The sequence below is a fragment of the Aotus nancymaae genome, unplaced genomic scaffold, assembly GCF_030222135.1.
Source record: "Aotus nancymaae isolate 86718 unplaced genomic scaffold, 86718_ANA_hifiasm-v0.15.2.pri h1tg000092l, whole genome shotgun sequence".
Classification (NCBI taxonomy): domain Eukaryota; kingdom Metazoa; phylum Chordata; class Mammalia; order Primates; family Aotidae; genus Aotus; species Aotus nancymaae.
This window is the reverse complement of record NW_026988507.1, coordinates 3129450-3145628: the sequence shown is the minus strand read 5'-3', so window position 1 is coordinate 3145628 and position 16179 is coordinate 3129450. Positions and strand designations below refer to the sequence as shown.

The window sequence follows — 16179 nt, the reverse complement described above, 5'->3', positions numbered from 1 at the left end:
TTTCATACTTTTTTTTTTTTTTTTAATCAACATGCCTTCCTACTTTTGTTCAAAACACAGCTTTGCTTTTCAGTATTTGGAATTTTCTGTTTGTTTGGTTGGTTTGTTTTGGTTATAAGTATCTTAGTTTCTGTCTCAGCTCATCCTATCATTTTGCCAGAGAGCCACTCCCTACTCTTAATACTGTCCATATTTCCCTGCCAAATACAACACTTATTTTCATAGGATCAAGGATCTGAGGAATCGAAGACCCTTAGGGATCCCTTCCGAAAAAGATTTAATTCAGGGATCCTCCTTCCAACTTCCCTGTGCAGGGATCCTCTTTCCAACTTCCCTGTGAGAGGAGAGTCCCAGCTCTATCACACTCCCAGAGTATTCATGGCCCCTTGTGGCAGCCCTTCCATTGCTGGAGAGCTTTCATGGATCAAGTGGCTTTCCTTGTGTCCAGACTAGCAGTATGATCCTAAACAAACACATTTCCTGAGTCTCTGTTTCTATAAAGGAAGAAAAGGTGATGATTTCTAAGGTCCTACAAGTCACAGAATTCTTCCTAATCATTTTAATGGCAGTGAGCAGAATAAAATGCTTGCTTGTAACATCTCTGGCTCTGAAGGATATTGTCTAAAGAGTGAGGTCTGTGTTTAAGAGGTGTTAGTAATTTTTAACACCATCTAATAAAGCATTTTCGATGCTACTGAGCAGCACGTCTACATCCTGTTCCCTAAAAGGCCACTTACTGGCTACTTGTTCCTTAACTTCCTGCTGTCCAGTCTGCCACTGAAAGTCCCACATGGCACTTAGGGAGTTCTCACCATGCATCCATTATTATTGTTATTACTATTATTATTACTGATTCATTCACAGAAAACCACTACTGCCAAAGTAAGTGGTTGATCTACCATCTTTATTTACTTCTCTGCAATATTTTTCCCAAAAGAGAATCCTTGATTCTCCTTTGCCATGTTTTGATCACTTTTTATCTGAATCCTTGGTTCCTTCTCTATGTCCATCCCTTGAAAAGGAGTTGTTTCTTTGGACCTCTGATCTTCACCAGGGAGAATGCTAAACTCCAGCTCTCCTATCCTTGCCACTGTTTGACTTTAGATATGCCATATTCTCTCTGGGCCTCATTTGTCCCTGAGAAAAGAGAACAAGCTGGAGTGATGATGTAGAACGTCCCTTCGAGCTGTACACTGCTATGCTAGTCTATCTTAATCCCATTCCTGCATTCCTTCAGTATGTGGTAGAGTCTCAGAAAGCTAGTAAAGGTCTGTGATGATGCTAAGACCACCAAGAAATCATTCATTCCAGTATGGGGAGAAATCTTAAACACCATCTGGTCTGAAACTTTTGTTTTACAGCTGAGGGAACCTAGGTCCAGAGAGGGTACCTGATTGCCTCATAGCAGAGACGGGATAATAAGAAGGTCTCCTGGGCTCTCATTTGTCGCAAAATAAAAGTTTAAGTGTTTTCTGAATCTGGTTAAAGTGCATAATGATATCAGAGTAAAACATCATAGAGAAGGTACAAATTGGTTTAGAACACATTAAAGCCTTCCCCTCCCCCTTAAAAAAAATAAACTTTACTATAAGAATTTTAGAGAGAGATTTGTTCTTGGTGGTGCTTTATATAAAATAGCATAATCTGAGAACATAAAACATTTAGATTTATGTTTTTAAGTAGCCAAATAAAACATCAAGTCACAGATTACATGTATTTACATTAATTCAGATATCCAAAGCACGGTACAATAGGATCTATTTAATATCACATAATTTAAGATTTACATATACACGAGCACATGAACCGGTATTAGTTTGCTAGAACAGAGATTTAAGAAGTTACTCAGACATTTTGGTATTGACACATATTTATGGCAACAAATTATGATGACTTTAAATTTTCAATGAAATCTTTTGTACTAAGATACAGAACGGAAAGAATGTACAGAATAAAAAGAAGACAGGCAAACAGTTGTACTTTCCTTGCACTATTTATATATTTAAAATAACTCAACTTTGGTCCTAATAAGTTAGCACAGTCTATTTTTAAAGGACACAAATACATAAAATTTATTTTTTCTTTCAATAACCTAAATAAAGGGACAATGGGAGTCATATCATCTCTGGGCCTGCTCTGAAATTATCAATAGTGCTAAAGACTAATATATTGTCATCTAGAACTTAATCTTTGGAAAACAACCCCATCTTTCTCTGGCACATTGAGGAACTAAAGTGCTTCACCTCATCTCCTACCAATCATGTTAAGAGATCATTTGATTGTATTTCAAAAAACAAAACAACACAATTTCTGTCCTGCTGTTTATTTTGCAGAGCACACACAAAGATAAATATGAAGAGATTAAATTATGACATCATACAAATATAGGCACAAATTAAGTGGATGCCACAAAAGGTGTGTCAGAAAACACTGAATTGACTGAATCCGAGTCAGATTTCCCCCTCGTGGACTTCAGGATGCCCTCAGCTATCACTGCCTCGCTGGGAAAGAGCCTGACTTTCCCGTTCTGCCCTGCTGCAGTATCCTTCAGGGGTTCCAAAAACACCACTCTTTTACCTGCACCTGCCTTCCGTTCATCCGCGGAGGCATCACTAGCGGGGCCAGGACTGAGAATCGATGAATGGACATTGCTTTGGTGTAGCATATTTTTCTGTCTCTTGGTTTTACACTTGCAGGGACATGGAGTCAGATACAGGTACAAAAGTACCAAAACGATACTGGCCACGCAAGCAGCAAGAGTGGTAAAAGCTGTGTTAAATGTCTCATGAGCATGAGATCTGCTTACAGTGAAATTGCTCACATTTATTGTGACGTCCACAGTTTCATTCAACAGGCGTTGCCTATTCATTGCGATACAAGAATACACTCCAGCATCCTCAAAACGAGGGCTTTCTATAACCAGACTTCCATTGTGAAACACGTGAAAGTTTTCCATCTCTTTATCCGGCTCTAGCAGTCTGTTATCTGGACCCACCCAAACGAAATCGGTATTTGCATTACCTGTCTTGCTGTCACAGTGGACAATCAGTCTTTCCCCTATCTGAGCTTCATGAATAAAGCCAAGCGCACGAAAGGAACCATTGATGATGCTGTCAGAGCAATTCATAAAGCTATCCTGGAGCAGAAGTACCTGACGCGAGTGCCTGGAGTCAGACCACAGGCGGCAGGTGTAATCGTTCTTAAAATCCATCACTGAGCTAAAGTGCCTACGATACCAAAACACCAGCAAGGAGTACAGGGAACAGTCACAGACAAATGGGTTTCCATGAAGGTAGATGCCTCTCAGCTGTTTTCCTGGCACTAAATTTATATGGTGCATTGGCATGGAAGGAATTCGGTTATAAGAAACATCTAAAAACATGAGTTCCGCCAGCTTGAACCTTCCAACATACAAATCCATCGGAAACTGTGAGAGAAAATTTCCACTTAAGTAGAGTTTCTGCAACTGGGAGAGGCCTCCAAACGCTGAAGGATCAAGATAGGAAATGTGATTGTTGTAAAGCAGAAGCACTTCCAGAACCTTCAACTCTTGGAATACAGCATTTTTCACCGTCTTCAGCTTATTGGACGATAAGTCAAGACACTTCAAATTTGGAGTTGTGGAAAAACTGCCAGTAGAAATGCTGGTGATGTTGTTATGACGAATAATTAGAGTGTTCAGCTTTGCAAATGATACTGGAATCCACTCAGAATCCAGAAGCCCAATTCTGTTATAACTCAGGTCCAGTCTCTTAATCAGTCTGAAAAGGTTCCCAGGCACCTTGGACAGGTTTTTGTTGGTGCAGCTGACGATGTCAGTGGCACAGATGCAAGCGGTGGGGCACACCCCAGAGGTGCCAGGGCCCACAGTCACTGTGATCACCAGCAAACACAGCAGCTCCCTGCAGCCCGGTCTCACCGCTCCAAGCAGGGTGGGCAGAGTGTGTACACGTAACGACATTATGGTCGCCTCTGAGTCTCTTCCCGGTGTCTTTTTCACCTGCTCAGCCTCCCACCAGTGAACCTGGCAAACAATTAATATTTAGGAGGGGGTAAAAAGCAGAAGCTGACTACCACTAGTTAGCCTGTAAGAGCCATACCTTACTTTCTTTCCAATAACTTTTGAAATGGGTTTTATTTCACACTGGGGAGCTCTGTGTTTCCTCTTTACTGTTAAATGTATTCTTTCCTGGGTTAGTCCTGCTAATAGACATTTACAGTCACATTCTCTCCATACAACCCACCGTCTCACCCACCATCAGAAACTCATTTTTTTCCTAAGGTGCAGCCTGTGTTTTTGTTTTTTTTTAACTCCCTTCAACAGACACAACTATACGCAAACGTAGCCTACAAACAATTAAACGGTAAGACTTAGCAAGCACCCATCTAGAAAATAACTCACAGAGCTGGGGAGCCTGGCTGGCTCCGGGGAGGCTGCCGACGCGGTGCCTTCCGAAGGTCTGCGCGTCAGTGTCTGTCGCTCTTGCACCTTCCGACTTCCTTTCCCTCAGGCTCCCGGCGGGCGGCAGCCTCTCGCCGGCTCTCAACTTTGAGGAGTTTCAAGCAGCCGCGGCGGCAGCAGCAACCCTGGGCGCAGCAGCCAAGCTCTCCGTGGGCTCCCGGGGGCTCTCCCGGACTCCTCTCATCGCAGGCTGAAGGTACCGCTTCGGCGCTCTGGCAGCCGAGTGCCCGCGCGCAGGGCGCCCCGCTCCTGGAGCTGGGGCCGCGGGACGGGTCGCGGGCAGCCGGGCGGGAGCGGGCGGCCCCGCCTCCCCGCGCTCGGGAGGCTGCAGGACCCGGGGTTCCCGCGCGCCCGGGGCCGGGAGCGGGGCTGGGGGCCGGTCCCAACCCTGCGCGTCTTGCCTTTCGCGGGCAGCAGCTCCGAGCCTGCGGGAGGGAGCCGGCTGGGCGCGTGGTGGGGGGCGCGCGGTGCGGAGGGGGCGCGCGATGCGGAGGGGGCCGCGGCGCAGCCAATCCGAGAAGCGGCCGGCGCCCCCTCATCCCGCCCCGCGGCCTCGCCGCCTCCTCCCGCCTTCCTCCTCCCGCTCCCACCCGGACCTCTGGAACTGCCGAGCAGAGCCGGGAGGAGGCAGGGCTCCACACCCGAGGCCCAGACTCTCGTCCTGGGGTCAAGGCGCCCCCACCGGCTTGCCTACCAATTAAGTCCGTTCGTCCAGCTCCAAGCCGGGAGGGAATGGGGTCCAGGAAGGCTAAAGGGGACACGCCCAGCCACCGAGGGAGGGGGTCTCGCCCTTGGAGACCCACTTCGCCACCCAGACCATGGAGTCCTCGGACCTCTTAGAGCTTTGCTTTAGGGCGAGGGCCATGGAGGCTTTGCCGGCGCCAAGTGCAGTTGACTGTCAGGGTTTATAAAGTAAACCCCGAAGCAGCCTGACGTCCCCGCTCGCATTTGGGGAGGAGGTCCCGGGGAGGGAAGTCGGGAACGTTTCCTCTCCACAGATATCTCTGCCGGGAGGAAGTAACCGGCAAAACGCCGCGGGGACACCCCTCACCTCCCTCAGAAAGTTGTGTCCCTTTCCTAACTCTGGAGGCGGCAACAGGGATGGTGTCCAATTCAAGAAGCAGGAGGGCAGGCAAGAAAGCTTGGAGTCGACCTTCTGGCTGGAGTGCAAAGATAAGGGTATTAACCTAAATAATAATAATAATCCAAAGCAGACCTTTGTTTCTTTTTCTTTGTTCTGTCTTCTCCTTTCCCTCTTCTCTCTCTCCTTTTTCTTTCGTTCTCTCTCTCTCGTCTCTCTCTCTGTCCCCGCCACCTCCCCGTCTTTTGCAAGCGTGCTCCTGGCGCGCGCGGGACAGGGACTTAAGGGGCCTGTGCGCGGAGGCTCTGCGTCGAGATGCCGCCGCCGACCAGCGCACTTTGGTTCAGCAGGCGCGGAAGGTGCAAACCGGAAAGGGCGATTCAGTAACGAGGCGGAGGCTATGAGGCTGATGAGCTCTACGATTAAAAATCCATTTTGTTTCATTCCAAGATAAGTTTTAACGATGGGATTTGATGGAGCCAAATGGCCCATTTGGCCATTATATCCGGATTAAAAGAAATAAATTACTGCTCTGACAAAAGATGCCAACCACAGTAGAATGAAAAGCAACCAAATTTAGAAAACAGTTGGGGCAGGACAGATAACTTGTAATATTACTTAAAAATAAAAATGATGAGGACAACCAACTCTTCCCTCCCCTCACACACACCTTTTCACTTGAGCAATCTTGAATTTAGTGAAAGTCTTTTTCTACATAGTCCATGAGTGATTGCTGTGGTCAGTCAGATCTGTTAGACCAACGCCTGATTTAAATAGAATTGTTTGTGGAATAAAGCCGGGATAGCGCTGATAAATGTAGACATTTTCAGATGAGGACAGGTTGATTCAGATCAATTTGTTTCATGAGAAGTTGAATTTTATCATAAGAATACAGCCTAAATACTTCATGCAAGCATTCCTCACTGTGCACTTACAGGGGAGAGGCAGAGGTTGAGATTTTCTAGTATTAGGCCACACTTCCTGGGTGGGGGTTATCAAAAAAATTTGGTCTCCTGGCCTTCAATTTTATAGAGTTAGAATGGTTAACACAGAGGAATAGAATTAAAATTGCCCAGAGGTATACTTTTTAAAAGACTAATAAATGACCAGGTTTTTATAGGATTTTACTAGTTAATTAACATCTTATTTAAAAGAAACCATGAAGGCAGAAGAAAGACCTGTGTTTAGCACAAAAATAGTCTAAAAAGAATAAGTGATTAAAACAAATGGAAACAGGAAGGTTTTATTATTGTAGCTACAGGCATATCGTAGAAACACTATGCAGCTATTACACAGCGTAAGAAAACTAAATGCATGCAAAATGCATAGACAAGGCTTTTATCCATTTGAAGACCTGATCTGGGGAGTTTCACCTGTTGGTGAAGGGGAAGAAGGTTGTAAAAGGATTGAGTTTACTAACTGGGAGGAAAGAAAGAGAAGAGTTGATCTTAAGATATAAGATACGACCTTATTTTGTGGTGGATAACATTTTTATCTTTCTAGCATCCGTTTCCTTTCTTCTAACAGATTCCCTCTTTCCACTAGAAGGTCAATTCCAAGAGGGCAGCAGTTTTATCTGTCTTGGACATTGCTGTATTCTCAGCTCCTAGAACCCTGCTTAATGTCAACATTCAAAAAATTTTTGATACATGAACTGATGAATATTCATGAATATTCTTAATATTAAAGTGATTAAGATATGTTTTACCCCACCTGAATCTGCTGGTTGCTGTCCTTATCTTATACTTTAAAAGCTTGTCTTAAAAACGAAGGGAAAGAAAGGGAAATAAGAGCCCTGCCAACATTATTTGAGTCCTGGATCTGGTAGTACCTGAAGGCCACTGGATATTTTTACTTCCTTTTTAATTATATTTTCTACCTCACCCCCCTTTATTAGCTTAAATTATTTTGAGTTGTGAGTATGTCACTTGTGATGGACAGAGTCCTAACACATGTAATGATGGTAATGATAAATATGTACTGAGCCATTATTATGTGTTTTCACAGCCATTACCACTGTGCCAGACACTGAGCTATGTCGTTTATTGCTCACCACAGCCCTGTGACATTATATAATCCTATAACTCAGATGGTAAACAACTGTGTTCCAAATTATTTGAAAATGAAATGGGATGCAATTATCTCAAGGTTCTATTTGAAGGATTTAGATTAAACAGAAGAGAGACATTTCTGCCAGGGTGTTTCCAACCTAGAATGGGTTGCCAAGACAGATGGTTGAGTTGCCTTCTCAGGAGTTTAAAATAGGATGCGATAGATATTCCTCTGGCCTCTTCCACATAACATAATACATTGGCATTTTTGACCATTCGGTAATGACTCCAAGGGATTGTAGAATGTGGCTTGACACTGGACATAATTCTGAAACTAGTATGCTAAGAAGGGTGTGTGGTCATGTGAGTGTCTAGCTGGGTTTGGAAATACCTTCTGCCTGGAGACACTGATTTGAGTTGGTGAAATTGCAGGAGTTCTATCTAGCCTTGTGATTTCCAGAATTATCTCAGGTTGTAATCAAAGACTTAAAGAATTAGAGATAGAAGACAAGAAAATGTTAATAGCACGTTTGATGATTCTAAGTCATTTTTACAATAATTAACACTTCAATAGCATTTTATGTCTGAAGAAGGGCTTTCACATTCTTTATTTCCTTTGATTCTAGCATGCCTCCTATAATCAGGTGGAATTTATACACTGGCAGATACCTTGTTCCCTCTCTTTTTGGCGTGAGGCACGCTGGGTGTTCTTTGGAGATGGAGTTCAGTGCGGTCCCTGATTGCTGCATGCAGGAGCTTCCTATGGAATCTCCTCACTCTGGTGGGCAGCTCTCGTAATAGGATTTTTACAATGTGACTTAGCTTGAACCCACAAGAAACACATACCTTTGCCCACCAACTATGGAAGTGCACTCAGCTCCTACAGCATCCTTTTCTTCTCTTGGTCTGCTCCAGTTGGTTTTTGTAAACTGCCCAAGATTTGTTATAGAACCAGATCTCTCACCCAATCCTATGTCTTTCATTATATGGAGACACATTTTCAGGGGAAAGTCAGAACTCCTACTCTAGTTTCTGTGCTTTCTGAACTTCAGGAGGCATATGTCAGCTTGTGGACGCTCCCTTTACTTGGACGCTCCCTTTACTTGGCTGGAAATGGGGAGATAGAATGTGAGTACTCTGCGGGAGGTACTGCATGTCCTTCCCAGGAACAGTTCACAATGGGGCAACTCTTTAAGCAGTCTCCACTAACCTATCTGATTGTTCAGTCTCTTATCTTCATTGACATAGGCAGGACAGTTTTTTGTTTTTTAATTCACTTGAGATAAAATTCACATAACATAAAATTTACCATTTTAAAGTGTGCAATTCAGTGATTGTTTAACATATTCACAATACTGTGCAACCATCACCACTATCTAATTATAGAATACAGATGCTCCTCAATTTACAATGGGATTACATCTCCCCAAAAACAATAAATAAGTCAAAAATGCATTTGTTTCATCTAATTTACCAAACATCACAGTTTAGCCTAGCCTACCTTAAATGTGCTCAAAACACTTAGATTAGCCTACAGTTGAACAAAATCATCTAACACAAAGCCTATTTTATATATTTTATAAGTGTTGAATTGCTCATGGAATTTACTGAATACTATACTGAAAGTGAAAAACAGAATGATTGTATGGGTACTCAAAGTATGGTTTCTACTGAATGTGTATCACTTTTGTGTCATTGTAAAGTTGAAACATGCTAAGCCAAACGGAACCATCATAAATCAGGGACCGTTTGTATTTTCATCACCCCAAAAAGAAGCCTTATGCCCATTAAGCAGTCACTCCCATTTCCCTTTCTCTCAGCCCCTGGCAACCACGAATGTACTTTCTGTTTCTATGGATTTGCCTATTCTGGACATTTTATATAAGTGGAATAATTCAATATGTGGCTTTTTGTGTTTGGCTTCTTTCACTTAGCATGTTTTCTAGGTTTGGATGGGGATTTTTAGCTAAGGGTTGCAGAAGCAGCTAGGATCATGCTGTTGAAAGCCCTGCATAAGTTAGCCGCACTTCAACTTAGAATGTGATTGTGGGGACCAAAGTCCCATTTACGCAGAGTCTTGAATTATAAAAGTATTAAACCTCTGTGTGCTTGCAGAAACCTACCAATAGTACAAGATGAGGAGATCTAAGAGGAGATCTAAAATTTAGCTTTAGCAAAAAAAGCATTTAGACTGGGTTCGGGGCTCGTGCCTGTAATCCTAGCACTTTGGGAGGTGGAGGTGAGCAAATCACTTGAGGTCAGGAGTTGACCAGCCTGGCCAACATCTCTACTGGTGAATGCCCGTCTCTACTAAAGTTACAAAAATTAGCCAGGTGTGGTAGCACATGCCTTTAACTCCAGCTACTCAGGAATCTGAGGCACTAGAATTGCTTGAACCTGGGAGGTGGAGGTTGCAGTGAGTGGGAGATCAGGCCACCACACTCCAGCCTGGCCGACAGTGCAAGACTCTGCCAAAAAAAAAAAAAATTTAACCTCTCCAGGAAACTCAAGAGTTAATTAAGGATATAACTATTGACTATTTCTAAAGTTCCTTTCAGCTTCAAAAAATTAACTTGATTTTCTTATAACAATGTGTTCTCTATTGCCCAAGTCCCAAGAACCCTGGGTTTTGTTTCTTCACCGGCCAGTTAGCACTGCCCTGGGAAGACACAGACTCCTCCTCTCTCTCCAGTGAATGATGTCAGTCCCATTGCTACTTCGAGAAAAGTAACGTAAGGCAAATTCTTTATAGTTGAAAGATCACTATAATCTATTAAGTATTCTATTGTGATGGGTATCACATGTGCATTGCAATATTTTCTTAATGTGTAACAAGGATGTTGGTAAATAAATCAGTGTACATCCATTTGGTGTACTGTACATTGTCATTGAAATAATACGGCAGGGGAATATCTGGTGACAAAGCAAAAAAATTACAAAATGGTATGGTTCCAGTTTCTGTAAAATAAATATATATATGTTAATTATATGGCTTGCATAATCATCTGAAAAATTATATACCTGTGTCATAACTATTTCTTTTAACATATTTCTTCTCTTTCCTTATCTGTATATTCTATTATTCTAGAGTCCTTTGTGAGAAGAAAAAATACAATGAAAACTTAATAGTTTTTAAAGTCATGTGCATCAATGTTTCTGCTTAATTTGATTCTTACTTCAGAATCAACTACTGTACTTTCAGAGAGGAAAACCCTCTTCTGCCTTCTCAGGCAGGAAGTGACTCAGACTTCCCCTGTTTTGAAGGATAATAATTGCTGTCCTTCTTTAGCTCTGCATTGTTTACTGGGCGGATATTTACTGAGCACCCACTGTGTACCAGGCACTATTCTTTAGTCTGAGAATTACAGTCATGCATAAATGCTACAATAGCCATACAAGCCTGACTGAAATTAGGCACATAATAGACATTTAGATATTTCTTATTGCCCAGTTGTCCACATTCCCAGGTTTGGGGTTCAACAACCTTAGGTGGGATCAGTTCCCAACAGCTCTGAGTCCTTTTCCCAACGGCACATTCTTAGTCCAGCCTTTGTGAAGGTGGCTGGGTCCCCTGCCCACATGCTTTTTGTTTTTCATTGAGAAACAAAAATAAAAATAACAACTAAAAAATTTTTTCCTAATTCTTAAAGTACTGTACTATGTGCTTATTGTTTTTTTAAAAAAAAGGAAGTTATAAGAAACAGAATCAGAGAATGCCATTTACAATCTCACTGGTAAGTTATAATTTCTGCTCAAAGAATAAATCCATTGAAGTGAGGAACCTAAGAAGTTTGCAAAAGGATGATCTTTTTTCTTTGTCATAATTATATAATAGAGAAACAAACAGACCTCTTTTTTAATACTTTAACATTCTTAGCTTTAGGAATAAAATAAGCAGATGAAAATTTGTTTTAAAAAACTTGGTGTGTCAAAACCATGCATTTAGCATTATAGTTACCCCTTGAGGTTTTTAGTCATAAATGGCAGGTGCTCTAGTTTTGATTTTGCTCATTGTTAGCCTGAAGAGATCATCTGATTGAATTCTCAAATGCTATTACATCCCTCAAAACTGGGGTTAATTTTGCCTCTCTGATAAATATGGATAATATTTAACAAAACCAGTTTAGAGAACTATGTGAAGCATTCAGAGTCCTACTTTATGCCCTTTAAAAAATCTGTTTTCCTATAGCAGTAATTAATTTATCATAGCTTTATAAAGGGAATCTAATTATTCAAAGTAATATCTAATTTGAAGCAGCCATTTTTCACCAACCAACATTAACACTAAACAAAATAAAATTGAGAGAGAAAAGAATCAACTCTCTCCATTATACAGTCAGCATTATTGCAAATACTTACTCAATTATTTTCAGCAAATACAAGGCGCCCTTTGGTGGCTGCTCCCTGAGTAATTTGCTCTGGAACTCTGACCTTTCAGTTTGTGACAGTGAAAAGAAACATCAAATTATTACAGGATAAGACAGAAGGCCCTCTTGAAAGACCCAAGAAAGTGGTCTTGATAATAAGACCTACCACTTATTATATTCTCACCATATACCAGGCTTCTCATTTAATTCTTATAAAAGGCTTCAGAGATGGGCATTAGCATCCCCATTTTCTAATGAGGGCCATGGGGCTTAGCTGGTTTATATAACCTGCCCAAGATTAGTGTTAGAAGCAGATTTCTTACAGAAGTCTGCCTTGCTCTAGATTGATGCTTAACAATTAGTTCTAATGCTTCCCATTTAGGGAGTAGCAAGGTCAGCCATAATTTAAATTCCATTCAGCAAATATTGTTAGTCCTGGCCACACTCCCAGAGCCGTGATATAGTTGCTCTCCTCTAGGAATTTGTGGTATTATTAGAAATAATTATAGGCTATAAGGCAATATAGAATTCAATTCCGATTTGGCTATAACCATGAACCCAAATATTTGCAACAGAAAACATGTACTTTGGGCATTCAAAAATTCTAAATATTCCAATTCAGAATTTTAGATCTTACTTTGTTGGCAAAGTATCTGATTCAACAAATAAATTGTATGCAAATAAATAAAATAACAACTAAATCTGGAGAAAACTATTAAATGGTCAGAGACGAAAATTATCTCTTAGAATTAAGCTGTAGTAACATGAACCCCTATTGGTCATCTTATCTGTGGCACTCACAATAAAGAATTATAAGCAAAGAAAGTAGTGTCTCTCTCCTGCACGTACCAAAGATCTGAAACACCTTCTAATTAAATGCCAAATGGCAATTGGTCAAATAGAGTATTGAATAAAAATCAAATCCCTGGATTTTGTTCCAGAACATCCTATTAACTGTATAACCCTAGGTAATCACTCAACCTTTTGGATTCTCAGCTTCTCCATTTGTAAGATGGAAATGCAGCACTAATATGTGCACTGTTTGATTTCACAAGGTTGACTGAGATGAAGCATGTAAAAAGTGCTTTGGGGAACTACAAAGCTGTAAAAGAATATTGCCTTATTGCCCTTGTGCCTTGGATGTGGTCTGATGCAGCACAGATGTTTAACAAATGTGTGTCGAACCCAATGGCTAGGTTTATGTGCAAAATAAACAGAGCTGGAGAGGTGTCTCAATACAATGATGTTTGTACTAATTATGTGGCTCCCCCGAGCCTGGCTGTACCAGAGTCCAGCAGGTCCTCGCTTGGCTCAGCTCTGCCTTACTCTCCATGGTACTCTCTCAGCTGCTGCAGACTGGAAAGAGTCCACTGGTCTGCATGCCTAGCCTTCTCAAAACCCCTGGGGACTTGAAGGTGGCATGTTGTGGGGGGCAACCTCAGTGATCTTTAGTAGAGAGTGAGGGTCAGCAATCTCAATACACACTGGAGAGTACCCAAAGGAGTTTTGAACTACAGGGAAAGCAAAATAAACAAAAAATAATAATAATCACTTTCTCCAGAGAGCAATTTTGACATGTTGCTACTTGCCTCTTGCATTGTGATAAAAATACATGGTAGGAAATCAGTGTAGGTTTCCTTGACAGCTGTTGTATAGAAGAGGTCAGGTGCAAATCTGAACAAGTTGCTGAAGGATGAGTCTGCTCACAGACATTTCCTACTTCGTAGAAACAGCAAGATGATGGAAAACATGCTTAACGTGACAATTGTCCATATTTATGTCAAAGTAAAATTTTCCATTCACTCAATATTTATTAAAACTACTGGATGTCTTAATTCCTCTCTTCTCAATTTCCTTTCCTTCAAAGGCTCTGAGAACCTTGGCTCCTTGGCTCTATTTTTAGAAGCATAATATGCATTGACCCAATGAACATTAATGTTTGTAGGGGTACCTGGGTGAAAGATAGGCAATGGGATCTTCAGACAGGGCTACCTTTATAGCATCAACTTAGCCCAGCTTGGCAGGTCCAGAAACTTGATATTTTTGGTGTCCCAGGGCTAATTTTATACATGGAGAGTGATTTAAAATATAAACCAAAAAAATACCTACCCATCAATTTAGAGCAAGAATCAAGTGGATCAGAACTTGATGTTGGCCTTTGGTGTTTATTCTCTGGCTGCAAGAAAGCTTTGGGAACCCAAGTTTATAATCATAAATACGTTTGGTGAGTGTGAAATAATAAAGAAGAATAATTCATTTGATGATTTGAATGTTTAGTGGTATCAAGCTATTATGCATGACAAATCCATTGTCACAAGAGAGATATGTTTGCCAATAAGGACAAATATTTAGATGGGCTGGATAAGACACTGTCATCTCCAGGCAGAAAGCATGAAGCAGTTAATCACTGAAGTCAGTTATTTATTTATTTATTTATTTATTTATTTATTTATTTATTTAGAGATGGAATCTTGCTCTGTCGCCCAGGCTGGAGTTCAGGGCCACAGTCTTAGCTCACTGCAACCTCTCCCTCCTGGGTTCAAGTGATCCTCTTATCTCAGCCTCCCAAGTAGCTGGAATTACAGGCACTTGCCACCATGCCCACCTAATTTTTGTATTTTTAGTAGAGACAGGGTTTCACCGTGTTGGCCAGGATGGTCTCAACCTGACCTCAAGTGATCTGCCAACCTCAGCCTCCCAAAGTGCTGGGATTACAGGTGTGAGCCACAGTGCCTGACCTGAAGTCTTATTATACAGGAAATACAATGGCCTCATGATTTTGCCCAAGTCAGAAAATTGCCCTTTCTATTAAAGATGATCTGTCCCTATTTCTTTATCAGCCCAATAACATGGAATGCAAAGACAACATATCACAAATATGGTAGAATGGTGATCACACAAGAGAGGCAAATGGACAAAGAACAGAGAACTCATATCAGAAAGACATTATCAGACAGCCAAGGAGCCACGTGGAGAAAAAAGCCAGTGCCCAGAGAATGTCATGAGATGCAGGCATTTTGCAGAGCCTCAATAAATATGTATATTGAAGGTGAATTGAACAATTACATAAGCAGAAATTAATTCTGTCCAATCCTTCTGATGGAAAAAAAATTCCAGCAAAGACAATCATGAGGCAAGAATCATGTACCATGCATAGAAGAGGATTAGCAGAGCAAAGGCAACTACACGCTTGTAACCATCACCCAAATCAAGAAAGGGGACATTACCAGCACTCCAAAAATTCCTTCTGTTTCTTTCTAGTCACTAGCCTCCCAGTGGTAACGACTCTGCTGAAATCTAACAACATAGATTCGCTCACCTCTTTTTGTACTTTGTATAATTGGAATATATACTCTTTATGTCTGGCTTCTACTGCTCATCTTTATGTTGGAGTGATTCATCAATACTTTTTTATGTAGTTGTAAATCATTCTCACTGCTATTGATAGAGCCCAATTATGTGGCTACATCACAATTTTTTAAATCATATTGTTGTTCCTGGGCCATTTTGTTGGAACAACATTGGAACATTTGGAATATTGTTCCAAAAATTGGAACAACCATTATTCCATCCATCCAACAAATGGTTGTTCCAATTTTTGTCTACTAATAAGTACTGTTGCCATGAACATTCTAATACATGTCTTTTGGTGAACATATGCATACATTTCTAGTGGGTGTATACCTTGAAATCCATTTGCTGGGTTACAGGTTATGCACATGTTCAACTTTAGTGGTGATTCCCAGTTCTCCAAAGTGGTCGTATTAATTTATTATCCCATAAGTGGTATATGAGAATTCTTATTCCTTCACATCCTTGTCAACACTTACTATTTTCCATCTTTTCCATCTTAGCCATTTTAGTGGATAGCAAGTGTTATTTTATTATGGTTTTAATTTGTATTTCCCTGAGAATTAATAAACGAGCAATTTTCTATATGTTTATTTACATGTCCTGTTTTATGAGACTTTTGTTCATTATGCTGTTGAGTTATTCAACTTTTTCTTATTGACCTGTAGGTGCTATTTATACATTCTAGATTTCTGTTCTTTAATCATATATATGTGTGTTTACATTAGATATAAATTAATATATGTTAATATTTTTCTCTCATCCTGTGGGTTGCCATTTCACTCAATTTGGGGAAAACAAAAGTTTTTAGTTTTAATGTAGTTAAGTTTATCACATTTTTTCCTTTTGTTATTAGTGATTTTTCAT

The 16179-nt window shown here is 40.9% G+C and overlaps 1 protein-coding gene across 8 annotated transcripts; it reads right to left on the bottom strand.

The window, feature by feature from the left end:
* Positions 1-1741: 1741 nt before the first annotated feature.
* On the bottom strand, positions 1742-5867 carry AMIGO2 (adhesion molecule with Ig like domain 2). Of its 8 annotated transcripts, none has more exons than XM_064369802.1 (3): positions 5679-5765; positions 4101-4200; positions 1742-4024 (listed from the first exon to the last, which is right to left on the bottom strand). In XM_064369802.1, exon 3 carries the CDS (start codon positions 3959-3961, stop codon positions 2396-2398), a length of 1566 nt encoding a protein of 521 aa, XP_064225872.1. In that variant the 5' UTR covers positions 3962-4024; positions 4101-4200; positions 5679-5765; the 3' UTR covers positions 1742-2395. The 8 variants fall into 8 exon arrangements, with proteins under 8 accessions (XP_064225872.1, XP_064225873.1, XP_012314522.2 ...); XM_064369803.1 differs by having other exon boundaries at positions 4106-4200; positions 5679-5759; XM_012459099.3 differs by lacking the exon at positions 5679-5765 and adding an exon at positions 4403-4605 and having other exon boundaries at positions 4101-4203.
* Positions 5868-16179: the final 10312 nt, after the last annotated feature.

Coding starts and splice junctions, on each gene's coding strand:
- AMIGO2 (XM_012459103.2), bottom strand. CDS start 3,961: ATGTCGTTACGTGTACACACTCTGCCCACCCTGCTTGGAGCGGTGAGA.